This window comes from Bombina bombina, chromosome 2 (genome assembly GCF_027579735.1).
Source record: "Bombina bombina isolate aBomBom1 chromosome 2, aBomBom1.pri, whole genome shotgun sequence".
Taxonomy (NCBI): domain Eukaryota; kingdom Metazoa; phylum Chordata; class Amphibia; order Anura; family Bombinatoridae; genus Bombina; species Bombina bombina.
Genome location: NC_069500.1, coordinates 1,243,610,001 through 1,243,630,140, shown reverse-complemented (window position 1 = coordinate 1,243,630,140; position 20,140 = coordinate 1,243,610,001). Strand labels below are relative to the sequence as shown.

The 20,140-nt window shown below is 37.9% G+C and overlaps 1 protein-coding gene across 1 annotated transcript in view; it reads left to right on the top strand.

Moving 5' to 3' along the window:
- Positions 1-20,140, top strand: part of NSUN7 (NOP2/Sun RNA methyltransferase family member 7) — a 340,200-nt gene that overhangs the window by 60,766 nt on the left and 259,294 nt on the right. Inside the window, exons 2-3 of the mRNA XM_053704032.1 lie at positions 1,296-1,354; positions 10,807-10,937. Of these exons, the coding sequence (XP_053560007.1) occupies positions 1,296-1,354; positions 10,807-10,937 (190 nt within the window). The remainder of the gene's footprint in view (positions 1-1,295; positions 1,355-10,806; positions 10,938-20,140) is intronic.

The window sequence follows — 20,140 nt, the reverse complement described above, 5'->3', positions numbered from 1 at the left end:
ACTAAGGATTTTCGACAAACGTCTTCCCTGTTTGTCGTTTATTCTGGTCAGAGGAGAGGTCAAAAAGCTTCGGCTACCTCTCTCTCCTTTTGGCTTCGTAGCATAATACGGTTAGCCTATGAGACTGCTGGACAGCAGCCTCCTGAAAGAATTACAGCACATTCTACTAGACCTGTGGCTTCCACTTGGGCCTTTAAGAATGAGGCTTCTGTTGAACAGATTTGCAAGGCTGCAACTTGGTCTTCTCTTCATACTTTTTCCAAATTTTACAAATTTGACACTTTTGCTTCTTCGGAGGCTGTTTTTGGGAGAAAGGTTCTTCAGGCAGTGGTTCCTTCCGTATAAAGAGCCTGCCTGTCCCTCCCGTCATCCGTGTACTTTAGCTTTGGTATTGGTATCCCATAAGTAATGGATGATCCGTGGACTGGATACACTTAACAAGAGAAAACATAATTTATGCTTACCTGATAAATTTATTTCTCTTGTAGTGTATCCAGTCCACGGCCCGCCCTGTCACTTTAAGGCAGGTAATTTTTCCATTAAACTACAGTCACCACTGCACCCTATGATTTTCCTTTCTCTGCATGTTTTCGGTCGAATGACTGGTAATGGCAGTTAGGGGAGGAGCTATATAGCAGCTCTGCTGGGTGAATCCTCTTGCACTTCCTGTTGGGGAGGAGTTAATATCCCATAAGTAATGGATGATCCGTGGACTGGATACACTACAAGAGAAATAAATTTATCAGGTAAGCATAAATTATGTTTTTCCTAGCTCTTTTCCTTAAAGCAGAGATCAACAAATTTGTTTAAAATTTAGGAGCCATTCAGAATTTTTAGGAGCCAGATAGTGGGATTTGTATATAAATATATCAAGCATAACCCAAAAAGTTCGGAGCCAATGGTAAAATTTTAGGAGCCAGTGACTCCCTGGCTCCTGGGTTTGTTGAGCCTTAAAGGGACATGAAACCTAACAAAAAAATTATGATTCAGACAGAGCATACGTTTTTTTTAAAATTATCAATTTATTTTGTTCTCATGGTATTCTTTGTTGAAGAGATATCTAGATAGGTAGCTTGCACATTTCTGGAGCAGGGCATGACAAGAAACATTGCTGCCACCTGCCAGAGTACGAAGTAAGTTTGATAATAGAAGTAAATTGCTGCTTTACATTTTAAATAGGTTTTATGTCCCTTTAAAATCATTCTGACTTCTATGTTCTTATAAAGTGTATATTAATTTGAAGCCTGTTTATTGCAAATCTTAATACCATTTTTTTATTTTTTATTTTTTTTTAGACCAAGACCTCCTAGAAACCATATTATTGGACAGTGGTTTCTTCCATTTCCAACCACTGGTGAGTAAAATCATTTGAATTCTGTACTTATTAGTGATGTAATATTTTTATGGTTATTTAAAGGGACACTGTAGTGTGTATAATACATAACATTTTATGATATTATGCATATAGTAAAATTAGTTGACCTTGTATAATGTTTATGTGTAAACCAACTATAATATGTATATGAATACAATTTAGTTAGAATATAATTTTAATCACTATGTTTTATATAGAAGCAGAACAAAAATACAAATGCTAGTTCTCAGATTTTAGCTGGTACAAAGAGATAGTAAGCAACTCTTTTATGTACTAAATACAAACGTTTTACTAAGAAGCCCATGTGATCATGTTTGTGTGTGAGAGAATCACAAAGTCTGTAGAACTTTGGCAACAACTGAAAAGTGATTACTGTATCTCTTATTCTGTATTTATTAGTTACATTCATAAGATCATCTTTATTAACAAAATATCTAAATAGAAAGGGCAAACACTGGTGATCTCCGCTCAAGCCCAATCATACACAATTCTCAAGTGTGCTCGTTCAGAAGCCCATCTCAGCAAGTAACGGGCATTCAGAGCACTGTTTCAAGTATCAGCAGCAGCATAACCACAGCAAACAGACCGGACTTGGTAAACCACATGTGTTAGACAGCGCTAGATTCACGGACTCCCCAGTACTCGGCACCTACAGACTCCTCTCGAAACGTATTCAGCTCAGCTTACCAACCGGAAGACCAGCTCCGCACCGATCCTCTGATTATGCTTCAGCTAGCAGTTTCCTTGTCCACATGCCTCTGGGGTCTGCTAGGTAGCTTTAACTGACGGTTTCAGAAATCCGATTTCTCTGTTTTTCTCTATTTAGCAGCGTATGGCAAAACTTTTCTCTGCTAGAAGCTCCATGCACCAATGGCTTGAAAGGGCTGTGATGGGTGTATCACCCACACCTGACCTCAATGGGCCAATTGCAGACAGGAACATGATCCAAAAGGTGTTATACACAGGAGGTGCCAGGTAAGGGAGAAAGTAACACAGTTCAGAAAGAAAATACTGGCACCCTCCAAAGCGATTAAAACACTTCTTGTTTATTGATCACATAAACAAACAAAAGGTTACAACAGTCAGAGCACGCTTGACATGTTTCGGCTTAGTAGCCTTAATCATAGACGGGCCAAAATGAAGTAGACATCTGTTATTTATAAACAAAACTGTGAACCTATTGGTTAATTGTAGTATACATGTGACCTGGGTTCATTTGATAGTGGTTAACAATTATCGACTTAACCCTGTATGTGCTTACTAGAACCAATACCTTCAGGCAATCTCTTTATATATGTGCCTTACCCTCACAACATTTACTCACATATAAGATCTAATGTAAAAGATACAATATTAAAAGTTAAACAGTGTTTGAAATAAGTGAATAAAATAAATGTGTATTCTAATGCAAGCATATTTGGATATACTAAGAAATTACTGTTGCATCTTTCCTAAAATGTTGTTTAGAACCATTGGGAAGTAACTTAGACTCTAGTATTATTGGACCTATATCCCATAGCATCCATGTAGTTGCAATAATATGACAACAAACTAACCAATAATGGTTAATATGTGTTATCCCAAATTGTGGCAATAGTATGACACTCTTATATATTAGCAAAGTTACACAACTTAATATAAGAATACAGTTAAGTTTCCCCAAGACTAAATCTTTCTATATACAATTTATTTAGTTAATAGTGTGTATTAAGTATATAAAACACCACAATGCCTACATACATACATATAGAGTGCCTACAATGCCTTCATAGAGCTACAAGATAACTGAATCTCGACAAATTGATAAGGTGGATAAATAATATCATTCATTTTCAAATAACAATCTAACAATTTAGATGTGTGTGTATACACGAGCACAGTTATATAATGATAATAAAAATATATATACAATAACCACCAAAATGCCCATATCTATAACACTATATTGTATCAGAGTCCAATCAGGCTTGCTCTCTGCTAAACAATTGTTATAGATAATAATAGTCATGAGGGACTTGTGAGAACTTAGGAGACACCATTGCATCCCCAATTTATATTTAAATTTAATATATAGAAGTATAAACTGTAAAATGTCAGTTTAAATTCCTTTAAGCCCCTATTATGGGAACAAATGTATCAGACATTGTATAGAATGATCTATTATAAAATAGATTAAATAAAGAACCAACCTAGCAATAACTATTGTTGTTTTTTGAGATATCAGACATTGTATAGTATGTATGTACAAAAGTATCAGACATTGTATAGTATGATCTATTATAAAATAGATTAAATAAAGAACCAACCTAACAATGACTATTGTTGGTGTTTAAGATATATATATTAGAAATTGGTAGAACAAAAGGGCGCACTTGGCTAATACATATAATAAATACACAATATCTTTCTATTGTCACCTCTAGTCTAGGTGTGGATGATATTGGAATAATAAAATGCTAGTAGGGAAATATAGTAATATATACGAAATTTATCTTTAAAGCTATTATATATTATGTTGCAATCTACCTGTTCTAAGTAGGCAAACTAGCATCCACATATAGATATATAATTTTGATAATAAAGGCATACAAATTATATATTCAGTATGGATAATACAATAGTATAATAATATAATAGAATAAAGTAATATATCAATCTGTATTTACAGATTTTTTTTAACGAAAAAACAATAAAAAAAACACACAATAAAAGCAACCAAAGACAGAGTTATACAGAATTAAATAAAAGATACTGTTGTAAAATACAGTATCCTATAGGTACAGCATAACCAATTTATATGGTGCATAAAAGAAAAAGTCCAAAGGTGCCAGGGAAAAAAAGATAACCCTGTAGGGAATCTACTTACACTTTTTACCCTCAATCAATATGAGGTAAGTGTCACACAGTGCAGGGAGAGCCTTTCCAGAGCACCCTGAAATGTGAATGGTAGGTAATGAATCCAACTGTAATATCCGTTCAGAGGGCGAATCTCATGTAAAACAGAAATAGAGCAATAATAGTGCAACTCTGTTTAGAAATATCAAACGAGTAACATAGTTAACATAGTAGATGAGGTTGAATAAAGACCGAAGTCCATTGAGTTCAACCTATACAAATCTAAAATATATACAAAAAGCTCCAGTTAAGCTTAAAAATCCCACTAAAAGGTGACCCATTTAAAACTAGCAATCATATCCATGAATTTTGTTTGTAGACAGAAATGTATCCAAATAATTTTTAAATGTATCTAGGGTATTGGCATTCACTACCTCCTTTGGTAATGAGTTCCACAATTTTATTGCTCTTACAGTGAAAAAACGTTTCCGTTGCCGGAGATTAAATCTCCTTTCCTCCAACCTTAAATTGTGACCTCTGGTCACAAACAATTTTCTTGAAATAAAAAGAGCTTCTGCCATCTCTGTATATGGGCCTTGAATATATTTATATAAAGTAATCATGTCACCTCTTAAGCGCCTTTTTTCTAAAGAAAACAGACCCAGTTTGGCTAGCATCTCCTCATAGGTTAAATTCTCCAATCCCCTTATTAGCTTTGTGGCCCTTCTCTGGACTTTTTCTAGTTCTGCAATATCTTTTTTTGCGATTGGTCCCCAGAACTGCACTCCATATTCAAGGTGAGGTCTTACCAGGGCTTTATATAGTGACAGAATTATGCTTTCCTCCCTTGAGTCAATGCCTCTTTTAATACATGCTAGTATCTTATTAGCCTTTGAAGCTGCTGCCCTGCATTGTGCACCCATCTTTAGCTTGTTATCTATTACTACGCCCAAATCCCTTTCCTCCTGTGTTTGGCTAAGTCTTGTCCCATTTAAATAATACGTTGCCTGCTTATTTTTACTTCCAAAATGTAGAACCTTGCATTTTCCCGTATTAATATGCTCACATTAAAACACCTCAATGTCATATGAGGTAATCTAAAAACATTTGTGCAGATGCTCAATAAGTTTTCACTCACCCAAAAGTAGGATATATAGTAATAGCAAAGTTCTGTGTAATAGGTGTCAACAGACTAATATATCCTGACGCGTTTCAAAGGTGTAACAGATCATAACCTTCTTCCTCAGAGGATCTTAGGTAGATTGCAACATAATATATAATATACTGTATATTAGCTTTAAAGATAAATGTTGTATATATTACTATATTTCCCTACTAGCATTTTATTATTCCAATATCATCCACACCTAGACTAGAGGTGACAATAGAAAGATATTGTGTATTTATTATATGTATTAGCCAAGTGCGCCCTTTTGTTCTACCAATTTCTCTTGCTTTTATATAAAAAAAAATGTGTATGTATGTATGTGTATATATATATATATATATATATATATATATATATATATATATATATACACACACACACACACATACATATATACACACATATACATACACACACACACACTAAAACATATATATATATATATATATATATATATATATATATATATATATATATATATATATATATATATATATATATATACTCATCGGCCACTTAATTGGGTACACCTGACCTCTTGCTAGTACTTGGTTGGACCCCCTTTTGCCTTCAGAACTGCCTTAATTCTTCATGGCATACATTCAACAAGGTATTGGAAACATTCCTCAGACATTTTGATCCATATTGAGATGATAGCATCACGCAGTTGCTGCAGATTTGTCGACTGCACATCCATGATGCTAATCTCCGGTTCCACTACATCCCAAAAGTGCTCTATTGGATTAAGATCTGGTGACTGTGGAGGTCATTGAAGCACTCATTGTCGTGTTCAAGAAACCAGTTTGAGATGATTTGAGCTTTGTGATATGGTGCATTATCCTGCTGGAAGTAGCCTTCAGAAGATTGGTGCACTGTAGTCATAAAGGGATGGACATGGTCAGCACGTGGCATTTAAGCAATACTCAATTGGTACTAAGAAGACCAAAGTGTGCCAAGAAAATATCCCCCACACCATTACACCACCAGTCTGAACCATTGATACAAGGCAGGATGAATCCAGTTGTTTACGCCAAATTCTGACCCTACCATCCGAATGACGCAGCTAAATCGAGACTCTTCAGACCAGGCAACGTTTTTCCAATTTTCTATTGTCCTATTTTGGTGAGCCTGTGCGAATTGTAGCCTCAGTTTCCTGTTCTTAGCTGACAGGAGTGGCACCCGGTGTAGTCTTCTGCTGCTGTAGTCCATCTGCTTCAGGGTTTGATGTGTTGTACGTTCAGAGATGATATTCTGCATACCTTGGTTGTAATGAGTGATTATTTGAGTTACTGTTGCCTTTCGATCATCTCAAACCAGTCTGCCCATTCTCCTCTGACATCAACAAGGCATTTTCGTCCACACTACTGCTGCTCACTGGATTTTTTTCTCTTTTTCGGAACATTCTCTGTAAAAGCTAGAGATGGTTGTGTGTGTATATCCCAGTAGATCAGCAGTTTTTGAAATATTTAGACTAGCCCGTCGGGCACCAACAACAACCATGCCACATTCAAAGTCACTTAAATTCCCTTTCTTCCCCATTCAAATGCTCGGTTTGAACTTCAGCAAGTATGATTGGCTGATTAGCAATTTGTGTTACCAAGCAATTGAACATGTGTACCTAATAAAGTGGCCGGTGAGAGTGTGTGTATGTATGTATGTGTGTGTGTGTGTGTGTATATATATATATATATATATATATATATATATATATATATATATATATATATATCATGGCCAAAACATATTGGCACCCCTGCATTTCAGTCAGATAATGCACCACTTCGTCCAGAAAATTGTAGCAATTACAAATGTTTAGGCCAAATCTGACACATTCCATGCAAAACTACAAAAATGGATTGGGCAAAATTATTGGCACCTTCTCAAAATTGTAAGAAATAATTGCATTCCAAGTTTGTGATGCTCCTGTAATTTGTAATTAAACTCACCTGTATCAATTAACAGGTGCTGACAATATTAAAATCACACCGGCAACCAGTTAAAATGGTGAAAAATTGAATCAACCTTTCTGTTGTGTGTCTCTGTGTCCCACACTGAGCATGGAGAAGAAAAAGAGCAGCAAAGAATTGTCTGAGGATTTGAGAACAAAAATTGTGGAAACGCATAGACAATCTCAAGGTTACAGTCCATCTCCAGAGATCTTAATTTTCCTGTGTCCACTGTGCGCAACATTGTCAAGAAGTTTACAGCCCATGGCAGTATAGCTAATCTCTCTGGACGTGGACGAAAGAAAAATTGATCAAAGATTGCAACAAAGGATTGTTCGAATGGTGGATAAAGAACCTCGATCAACTTCCAGAAAACATCAAGCTGACTGTCGGGCACGGGGTACTAATGTGTCAGCTTGCACTATGGGGCCCATTTATCAAGCTCCGGATGGAGCTTGAGGGCCTGTGTTTCTGGCGAGCCTACAAGCTCGCCAGAAACACCAGTTATGAAGCAGCGGTCTAAAGACCGCTGCTCCATAACCTGTCCGCCTGCTCTGAGACATTGCCGCAATTCAACCCGATCGAGTATGATCGGGTTGATTGACACCCCCCTGCTGGCGGCCAATCGTGAATCTGCAGGGGGCAGCGTTGCACCAGCAGCTCACAAGAGCTGCTGGTGCAATGCTGAATACGGAGAGCATATTACTCTCCACATTCAGCGAGGTCTGTCGGACCTGATCCACACTGTCGGATCAGGTCCGATAGACCTTTGTTAAATAGGACCCTATATGTTAATCATCTGAATAAAAAGGGACTCTATGGTAGGAGACTCAGGAGGACCCCACTGCTGACACAGAAACCTAAAAAAGCCAGATTGGAGTTTGCCAAAACTTACCTAAGGGAGCCAAAATACTTTTGGGAGAATGTGCTGTGGACAGACGAATGGAAAATTACAGCTTTTTGGTAAAGAAATTAGGCTTTTAAAGAAAAGAATACAGTCAAACATGGTGGAGGTTCACTGATGCTTTGGGGTTGCTTTGCTGCTTCAGTCACTGGATTTCTTGACTGTATGAATGGCATTATGAAATCTGAAAACTACCAAAGATCACTGTGGTGCAATGTAGGGCCCAGTGTCAGAAAGTTGGGTCTCCGTCAGAGGTCATGGGCCTTACAGCAGGACAATGACCCAAAGCACACGTCAAAAAGCACCCAGAAATGGTTTAAGACAAAGCGCTGGAGAGTACTGAACTGTCCAGCAATAAGTTCATATCTCAATCCCATAGATAGAGCACCTGTGGAGAGATCGCAAAAAAGCAGTTGGGAAAAGGAACCCTTCCAATTTGAGAGACCTGGAGCAGTTGGCGAAAGAAGAGTGGTCCAAAATTTTAGTAGAGAGGTGTAAGAAACTCATTGATGGTTACAGGAAGCAATTGATTTCCGTTATTTTTACCAAGGGGTGTGCTACCAAATATTAAATTGAGGGTGCCAATAATTTTGTCCAGTCTATTTTTGGGGTTTTGTGTGGAAATATATATATTACACAATGTAACAAGAATGACATTTTTTTTTTATATAAGATATTTAATGTTACGCATATATTTATTTATTAAGGGCCAGATTACAAGTTCCACTCGAGCGTTAACTGTGCTAGAAGTAAGCTTTTTGCTTACGTCTGGTTGCTCTCATATTATGATTTAAAAGTAAACAGTTTTTGCTCACACGCTAAACCGATGCGCATAAAAAGCCAAACTTAGAATATCGCACATGTGCGATAAACTGTTCCCCCATTGCAAAAAAAAGTGTGTGGGGGTGGGGGATATTTCACATTTTAATGTTATTCACATAGGAGAATGTTCTATTTATTTATAAATACATATTTCTAAATAATAATAATATATAATCTCATGGATCATGAATCTGTCGATTCATTACTGAAATTTGTTCTTTTTTTGTGTGTCAAATGGTTGGTTTATGGAGTTTTTAAACCTTTGTGAATTTTTAATATGTATCATTTGCTGTACACTGTTATGAAGATACAAGATACCAATATAAACTGTGTATAGCGATTAATTGTGGCATACAATGGGTTAAAATGTAATTTTAAATGCCTGTCACTACAAACACAGTGCAATTATTGTCACTGCACACACAGTACCCTCACTGTCCATACACACACATAGTGCATTTACTGTCACTACACACACAGTGCAATTACTTTCACTACACACACGGCATACTCACTGCACACACAATACTCTCACTGTCCCTATACACATATAGTGCAATTACTGTCCCTATACACATAGTGCAATTATTGTCACTACACACACAGCATACTCACTGCACACACAACACTGTCACTGTCCCTATACACACACAGTGCAATTATTGTCACTGCACACACAACACTGTCACAGTCCCTATACACACATAGTGCAATTACTGTCACTAAACACAGCATACTCACTGCACACACAACACCCTCACTGTCCCGATACACACACAGTGCAATTACTGTCACTGCACACACAACACTCTCACTGTCCCTATACACACAATGTGTAATTACTGTCACTGCACACACAGCATACTCACTGAACACACAACACTGTCACAGTCCCTATACACACATAGTGCAATTACTGTCACTACACACACAGCATACTCACTGCACACAGAACACCCTCACTGTCCCTATACACACATGGTGCAATTATTGTCACTATACACACAGCATACTCACTGCACACACAACCCCCTCAGTGTCATGATGTAGACACGGGGCATTCATTGCACACACTGCACCTTTTGTGTCACTACGCAGCACGCCTAATGCACCATTATTCATGCCGTGCACACAGGGAAATACTTGGTTTCAGATTTTACTTAAAGGGACACTGAACCCAAATTTTTTCTTTTGTGATTCAGGTAGAGCATGCAATTTTAAGCAACCTATATAATTTACTCCTATTATCAAATTTTCTTCATTCTCTTGGTATGTTTATTTGAAAATCAAGAATATAAGCTAAGATGCCGGCCCATTTTTGGTGAACAACCGTGGTTGTCCTTGCTGATTGGACAGCACCAATAAACAAGTGCTGTCCATGTCCTGAAACAAAAAATTGCTGGCTCCTTAGCTTAAATGCCTTCTTTTTCAAATAAACATAGCAAGAGAACGAAGAAAAATTGATAATAGAAGTAAATTATAAATTATTGGGTTCAGTATCCCTTTAATAACCCCCCCCCCCCCCCCCATAAATAAATAGTTAAACTAAGCGCTCCTGGCTAAGGAAACATTTTGGAAGAATTTAAACAATTAGCAAGTAATGCAAATTGACAATAAGTGACTTACTGGATAAGTTAAGTAATAATAACAATGTTTTTAATTGGAATATCTAAACTTTTGAAGACCTGTTTTTTTTCTTTAATTCTTTATGACCCCAATGCTTGCTTACTTATTTTGTGACTCGTCACTGTTTTAGCCAGATGAGTTGGCCAGCCTGGTGGTGGTGATGCTGTATGACTTTCAGGATCGAAAATTTGAACCTCGCTATATGTCTGATAAAGAAGAAATAATAGAGGAGGTTAGAGAAGTAGAAAGAATGCTTTACAGGTAAGGAAAGGTACCAAGAAATAAAACCATTACTTGGAAATGTCATAATTATTCATTTTCCCTGGTAACGGGAACTAGGTTACAGTTTTAGGTATTCCATCAGCTCTTGGTATGGGAAAGCTTGTTTTTTTGCCAATGTGCTAATTGATATAAGCTCTGCCTTTAAGCAAATGGTAAGGAACAGAAAGTACACTTGCTTGCAAACCTTTTCTTGCATGGTACGTCAATTTGGTACAACACATGCTCAAAATGCGTTTGCATGAAAAACAGTTAAGTGAAACTGATAGGAAGTCAACTAATACTGAGATATTGTTCACTGGCTGATTGGAATAGTTCAGACTTACGTTTTTCAAACACCAGTGGGAGACCTTAATGGGATGTGAAACACAATTTTTGTCCTTTCATGATTCAGAGCAATTTTAAATAGCTTTTCAATTTATTTTATCTATCTAATTTGTTTTGTTCTGTTTGTATTTATTGTTGAAATGCATACTTAAAGGGACAGTCTACACCAGAATTTTTCTTTAAAAAAAAAAAATAGATAATCCCTTTCTTACCCATTTCCCAGTTTTGCATATCCAACGCAGTTATATTAATATACTTTTTTTACCTCTTTGATTACCTTATATCTAAGCTTCTGCAGACTACCCCCTTATCTCAGTGCTTTTGACAGACGTGCAGTTTAGCTAATCAGCGCAGACTGCTAAATAACTCCACGGGAGTGAGCACAATGTTATCTATAGTACACACATGAACTAGTACTGTCCACCTGTGAAAAACTTTCAAAATGCTCTGAGCTAAGAGGCGGTTTTCAACGGTTTAGAAATCAGTTTGAGCCTAGCTAGGTTTAGCTTTTCAAAAATACCACCAAGGGAACAAAGCAAATGTAAGGATAAAAGTCAATTAGAAAGTTGTTTAAAATTGCATGCCCTATCTGAATAATGAAAGTTTAATTTCTCTTGCAAGGTGTATCCAGTCCACGGATTCATCCTTTACTTGTGGGATATTCTCATTCCTTACAGGAAGTGGCAAAGAGAGCACACAGCAAAGCTGTCCATATAGCTCCCCCCTTAGCTCCACCCCCCAGTCATTCTCTTTGCCAGCTCTAAGCACTAGGGTCTCTCTACGGGAGGGTAAAGTGAATGTGGTGTTAGAATTAATCAGATTTCAGTCGGACAACATCACAACTGTAGCTTACGTCAATCATCAGGGGGGAACAAAGAGTTCCCTAGCAATGACGGAGGTAACCAAAATAATCAGGTGGGCGGAGGATCACTCCTGCCATCTCTCAGCAATTCACATCCCAGGAGTAGACAACTGGGAGGCGGATTTTCTAAGTCGTCAGACTTTTCATCCGGGGGAGTGGGAACTCCACCCGGAGGTATTTGCCCAGCTGACTCAGCTATGGGGCACTCCAGAGTTGGATTTGATGGCGTCCCGTCAGAACGCCAAACTTTCTCTCAACGGGTCCAGGTCCCGGGACCCCAAGGCGGTATTGATAGATGCTCTAGCAGCGCCTTGGTCCTTCAATCTGGCTTATGTTTTTCCACCGTTTCCTCTCCTCCCTCGTCTGGTTGCCAGAATCAAGCAGGAGAAGGCTTCAGTGATTCTGATAGCGCCTGCGTGGCCACGCAGGACTTGGTATGCAGACCTAGTGGACATGTCATCTGTCCCACCATGGACACTGCCAATGAGGCAGGATCTTCTAATACAGGGTCCGTTCAAGCATCCAAATCTAGTTTTTCTACGTCTGACTGCTTGGAGATTGAACGCTTAATTCTATCAAAGCGTGGTTTCTCTGAGTCAGTTATAGATACTCTGATTCAGGCTAGAAAGCCTGTCACCAGGAAAATCTACCATAAGATATGGCGGAAATATATTTGTTGGTGTGAATCCAAGGGTTACTCATGGAGTAAGATTAGGATTCCCAGGATATTGTCTTTTCTCCAAGAAGGATTGGAGAAAGGATTGTCAGCTAGTTCCTTAAAAGGACAAATATCTGCTCTGTCTATTCTTTTACACAAGCGTCTGGCAGAGGTACCAGACATTCAAGCGTTTGCTCAGGCTTTAGTCAGAATCAAGCCTGTCTATAAACCTGTGGCTCCGCCATGGAGTCTAAATCTAGTTCTTTCAGTTCTTCAAGGGGTTCAGTTTGAACCTTTACATTCCATAGATATTAAGTTGTTATCTTGGAAAATTTTGTTTTTAGTAGCTATCTCTTCTGCTCGAAGGGTTTCAGAATTATCTGCCTTACAGTGTGATTCACCTTACCTGGTGTTCCACGCAGATAAGGTAGTTTTGCGTACCAAGCCTGGTTTTCTTCCTAAAGTTGTTTCTAACAAGAATATTAACCAGGAAATAGTTGTTCCTTCTCTGTGTCCTAATCCATCTTCAAAGAAGGAATGTCTACTGCACAATCTTGATGTTGTTCGTGCTTTAAAGTTCTATTTACAAACAACTCTCTTTCTTTTTGGCTGAAAAGCATCATCCGTTTGGCCTATGAGACTGCTGGCCAGCAGCCTCCTGAACGTATTACTGCTCATTCTACCAGAGCAGTGGCTTCCACATGGGCTTTCAAAAATGAGGCTTCTGTTGAACAGATTTGTAAGGCAGCGACTTGGTCTTCACTGCATACTTTTGCCAAATTTTACAAATTTGATACTTTTGCTTCTTCGGAGGCTATTTTTGGGAGAAAGGTTTTACAAGCAGTGGTGCCTTCCGTTTAAGGTACCTGTCTTGTTCCCTCCCTTCATCCGTGTCCTAAAGCTTTGGTATTGGTATCCCATAAGTAAAGGATGAATCCGTGGACTGGATACACCTTGCAAGAGAAAACAGAATTTATGCTTACCTGATAAATTACTTTCTCATGCGGTGTATCCAGTCCACGGCCCGCCCTGGCATTTACGTCAGGTAAATTTTTTTGTTTAAACTACAGTCACCACTGCACCCTATGGTTTCTCCTTTTTCTTCCTAACCTTTGGTCGAATGACTGGAGGGTGGAGCTAAGGGGGGAGGTATATGGACAGCTTTGCTGTGTGCTCTCTTTGCCACTTCCTGTAGGGAATGAGAATATCCCACAAGTAAAGGATGAATCCGTGGACTGGATACACCGCAAGAGAAAGTAATTTATCAGGTAAGCTTAAATTGTGTTTTTGACTAGACTGTCCCTTTAAGTAGGTTCATAAGCTGCTTATAGGTGGCTACACATATATGCCTATTGTCATTGGCTTTTAATTAGCTCCCACTAGTGCATTACTGTTCCTTCGACAATGGACACCTAGAGAATGAAGCAAATTATATAATAGAAGTAAATTTAAAAGTTGTTTAAAATGGTATGCACTATCATTTTGGTTTTCATGTCCCTTTAACAGCTCAACTTCCCTTTGAATTACCCTTCCTGGTGTGCAAGAAGTTTCAGGCTCCACTTCTGCTGATGTAATATTTAGACATTTTGGGCTAGAATACAAGTAGAGAGAAATGATATTAGTGATATTGTGTGCTAACATCACTCAAGTTAAATCAGTGGCATTTTTATTGATCGAGCATGCTAAAATGTCGATGTCAGTACAGGTGTGCTAACTCCCTCCCATAAGTCTTCTATGCTTGAGCACAACATTTAACTCGCCTCTTGTAATATGAACGCAAATATCTCTCTGAACTATCCATAAAAAGTATCGGGAACACTAAAAAAATGTCAGCTGCATTTATATTCTCTGATGAATTATTTTTACTATCAACTTGTAATACTAGAATGTGTGCTATTCTTAGTGCAGGCCTGAGTGCAAGGTAACGCGCCCTGTGTTATTGATTGCAAACCACTTGTAATCCTGCACTATATATGTTTTAAGATTCTTTTTTTTTTTTTTTTTAACTTAAAAAGAATCCTTACTCAAATAGAGGGTTGAACTTGCACTCCCTGCGTAATGTTTTTTATTTCAGTTCCAAATATAAAGCCAGATAACACATATCCAGTTCCTGGCCCAGCACATCAGGGCCAGTATAAACCTACAAAATCTAAGCACATCTGCTGTGTACATCCTACAGATAAACTCATAGGGGCCGAATTATGAAGCGGCCCGCGGACATCGATAAATGCCAACAGCATAGTCTGTCTGCATTTAACAGTGCACAAGCATTTCTGGTGAAATGCTTGTGCAATGCCGTCCCCTGCACATTCGTGGCCAATCGGCTGCTAGTAAGGAGTGCCAGTCATCCCGATCGTCTCAGAGGTGGCGGATGAGTTAAAGAAGACCGCTGCTTCTTAATTCAAATTTCCAGCAAGTGATGAGTGTCCTGCTTGAGACATGGTATGCTAAAGGTACCTATCCAGAGCAAACGCACACGTCCTTCACTTACCCTTCACATGTGTCCTTTTTGGCAAACGATGTGGCACTTGGTGTACTGTATTCAGTAGCGCTTCTACTCATCAGAGGGCCCTGGTGCAGGAGTCCCCCAAATGTAACTCTGAAGTAAGCAATATTAACATTATACAAGCTGCACTGTATAATGATTTTGAGGATACAGTGGGGCAAAAAAGTATTTAGTCAGCCACCAATTGTGCAAGTTCTCCCACTTAAGAAGATGAGAGAGGCCTGTAATTTTCATCATAGGTATACCTCAACTATGAGAGACAAAATGTGGAAACAAATCCAGACAATCACATTGTCTGATTTGGAAAGAATTTATTTGCAAATTATGGTGGAAAATAAGTATTTGGTCAATATCAAAAGTTCATCTCAATACTTTGTTATATATCCTTTGTTGGCAATGACAGAGGTCAAACGTTTTCTGTAAGTCTTCACAAGGTTGTCACACACTGTTGCTGGTATGTTGGCCCATTCCTGCATGCAGATCTCCTCTAGAGCAGTGATGTTTTGGGGCTGTCGCTGGGCAACACGGACTTTCAACTCCCTCCAAAGGTTTTCTATGGGGTTGAGATCTGGAGACTGGCTAGGCCACTCCAGGACCTTGAAATGCTTCTTACGAAGCCACTCCTTCGTTGCCCGGGCGGTGTGTTTGGGATCATTGTCATGCTGAAAGACCCAGCCACGTTTCATCTTCAATGCCCTTGCTAATGGAAGGAGGTTTGCACTCAAAATCTCACAATACATGGCCCCATTCATTCTTTCATGTACACGGATCAGTCGTCCTGTTCCCTTTGCAGAGAAACAGCCCCAAAGCATGATGTTGCCACCCCCATGCCTCACAGTAGGTATGGTGTTCTTTGGTTGCAACTCAGCATTCTCTCTCCTCCAAACACGACGAGTTGTGTTTCTACCAAACAGTTCTACTTTGGTTTCATCTGACCATATGACATTCTCCCAATCCGCTTCTGGATCATCCAAATGCTCTCTAGCATACTTCAGACGGGCCCGGACATGTACTGGCTTAAGCAGGGGGATACGTCTGGCACTGCAGGATCTGAGTCCCTGGCGTCGTAGTGTGTTACCGATGGTAGCCTTTGTTACGTTGGTCCCAGCTCTCTGCAGGTCATTCACTAGGTCCCCCCGTGTGGTTCTGGGATGTTTGCTCACCGTTCTTGTGATCATTTTGACCCCACGAGGTGAGATCTTGCATGGAGCCCCAGATCGAGGGAGATTATCAGTGGTCTTGTATGTCTTCCATTTTCTAATTATTGCTCCCACAGTTGATTTCTTCACACCAAGCTGCTTGCCTATTGCATATTCAGTCTTCCCAGCCTGGTGCAGGTCTACAATTTCGTTTCTGGTGTCCTTCGACAGCTCTTTGGTCTTCACCATAGTGGAGTTTGGAGTGTGACTGTTTGAGGTTGTGGACAGGTGTCTCTTATACTGATAACAAGTTCAAACAGGTGCCATTAATACAGGTAATGAGTGGAGGACAGAGGAGCCTCTTAAAGAAGAAGATACAGGTCTGTGAGAGCCAGAAATCTTGCTTGTTTGTAGGTGACCAAATACTTATTTTCCACCATAATATGCCAATAAATTATTTCCAAATCAGACAATGTGATTGTCTGGATTTGTTTCCACATTTTGTCTCTCATAGTTGAGGTATACCTATGATGAAAATTACAGGCCTCTCTCATCTTCTTAAGTGGGAGAACTTGCACAATTGGTGGCTGACTAAATACTTTTTTGCCCCACTGTATATAGATAGACTGGCATTCTACAGTAATAAAAGCCCCCCCTCTGCATTTGTATTGTACATATTCTGCACACACCTATGTATAGATTGGCTGCTATGGGCCTCCCCAGCACTTGGGCCCTGGGGCCACTGCACCTACCTCGCTGCACCGATGGTAGTTCTGTCCCTGGCTGTATTTTAAATTGTGATGCAGTTATTGCTATCTAGGGGTTGTTTTCCTTTATGTCAAGGCTTATGTGTCATGCTCTTTTTAGCAACCCGTAACATTTCAAAGCTCCATGTCTCCCTTAACAAATTACTAACTTATCAGAAAATCTTATGTCTGACCAGCTGTGGGGATGAAACTGCCCTCCATTGCCTGCCTGCTATACTGTAAAATAATATGTAAAGTTTACATTTATTATTTACTTTTCAGAAAATAGCACTGGTGTCATAGTGATGCTTTTTCATGTATAGTACCAGATAATGTACCATTCCACATAACATTCCACTGCAACTCCTATGGTTTTTCATACGCCATTGAATTTTTACTGTAAGTGAAGACATGATTAAAGGAATATGAAACTCATTTGTTTTTCTTCCATGATTCAGATAAAGTATGCAATTTTAAACAACTTTCTAATTTACTTCTATTATCAAATTTCTTCATCCTTTTGGTATCAGGAATGTAAGCAGTATTTTTTTTTTTTTTTTGAAGCAGGAATGTGTCAGTATATGGCCAGGTTATAATACAATATATTTAATAATTATTCTTTAAAATAAACCCCCAATAAAATGCATATACAAAACCATAAAATTAATATAAATTCCTAAGTTCTTTTTTATTAGTTAAAATTTATAGACACATTGAATTATATTTATAGAGAACCAGACAGGAATCAATACTGTACACGTTTAAATTGTTATAATATGCTATGCAAAGATCATAATAGTTACCTTATTTATTAACCGTATTCACAATTGAATTGCATTAAAATGCCACAATGGGATACCAAGATATAAGCCTCTAACATTCAGACTGGTACAATTAAGTTATTTAACCCAGAAATGATTCTAATACGATTCTAATTAGAACACCAGAAGTATATATATTCTTAATGTAAACAGTCAGTTTAAATGCCGATTTATCTATGCTGAAATAAGTTCTTAATTACCTACAGTTAAGACAAATTCTAAAATATATTTATATATTTGCAAAGATAAATTACTTAGCATACAAAAGGCAAGCTTAAAACTATACAGGACTATGAATGAGTCTAAAATACAAATATGCTCTTTAAATCTATCAGTTGTAATTTAACTGCAGCGACAATTAATATATTTGTTTTAAATAATACCTATATTTAGCAACCTCATATACTTTACCAGGTACCCAATGAATATTTCAACTTCCAGAATTTCTCATCAAGTCCAATTCACCTCAGAAAAACAAAAGAAGTATTTTGCAATGTGGATAAGAAAAGGTAGCCCAATTTTGCTTATAGTGACCACGTTCCAGGCAGCAATTATAAGTCACATGTTAGCAGGAAAAAGACCAGCCCAGACTATCTCCATGCTTGGGGTTAAATCATGTGATCTAACCCCACCCCTTTTTGTTCTGTACCATCATTGGTGAATTGGTAAGGCCCTTCATTGGTTCCCTGGCAATGCATGGTTACTAGGGAAACACATCTTTGTTAACAGTCAAATCTTTTGACTGTAATTCTCGCATCACAACCCCGGGGGCAACATGACAAACAAACAGCTTCATTTAATTGTTCCTATGCAGTAAAAACATTGCTTTAAAAATGCTTGTTTAAAATGCTATAATTTCTTTATATTAATACGTTACGTTTTCAAATACACATGGGTCACACAGTATCACTTTCTCTGATCATTCCAAGACCAGACATAAGCATATTTGTAATAATCGTATTAATAAGCAATTTATACTGCTGATTATTATCTTAAAATCCATTTAAAAATAGCATTTGGTTATTTCCTTTTATTCATATAAAACCACAGCATATTTCATATTCAGTACACCTCTTATTGGGACAACCACACGTGTATTTGTTATATGCCGGGAAAATAAAGAAATAAATTGTTGAAATTGGCCATAATAAATCCTTAAAACATCCTATGTTTTTAGAAAAAAATACATAAGTTAAGACATGTTGAAATCTGGATTTTTCAGCTTTCCATATCATCCTTCTTAGGCATAGGCTATCTCCCATATTCATATGTTCATATTTAATATCATACAAATAGACAATCTCATATCCATTAAAATATATATTTTCCTACAATACTGAGGTATATTTTACTTGAAATCTAAATACAAGTTGTATTTTAACAGTGTATTTTGAGAGTCACAATGTAGACATGTTTCTTTGTTAGCCAGCATAGATGTGGATTCAACACATAGGGACACATGGCTGGGCAAGATGTGTATGGAGCTCAACAGGGGATCATTTAACAGGTAGTTGGTAAAAGCTGCAATTCCTTGAAGATGTTTGTAGTCTCAGCCATTTCCCCATACAGACCGACTATTCTCCGTAGGGGCCTGTGAGTTAATTTCTTATCTTGGGCAGGAAAACTCCATATATGGATCTATACATCTGAAGGTTCCAAAATGCTAATATTTACCTTGAAATGGTTCACTGGTCTTATCTTATATAAAGCTTTAGACCTTTTGTTCTTCCTTAAGGTAACTTTGACAACATTTCTTTTGATGAATGAGAGAGGGGAGGGGGCTTGGTTTATACAGCCAAACATAATTTTGGCATAGAGGGCTGCAATTTACAGTAAATAAACTGATGCAACTAGTTTCATATGTAATTATTTCTGTGGTCTTAACAACTATATATATATATATATATATATATATATATATATATATATATATGTATATATATTTATTTATTAATAATACTCAGGTACCCTGACATAAATCCCCCTTCCAATTTTAAATAGATGTAGGACACATGTATTTGAATTGGCTTACAGTCAGTGGTATTTGGTGGGTGTAAACAGTATGCATCATAGACAGTCTTCTGTGAAGAGAGTCCGTGATTTTTTAACCCTTTTTCTCATTAGTT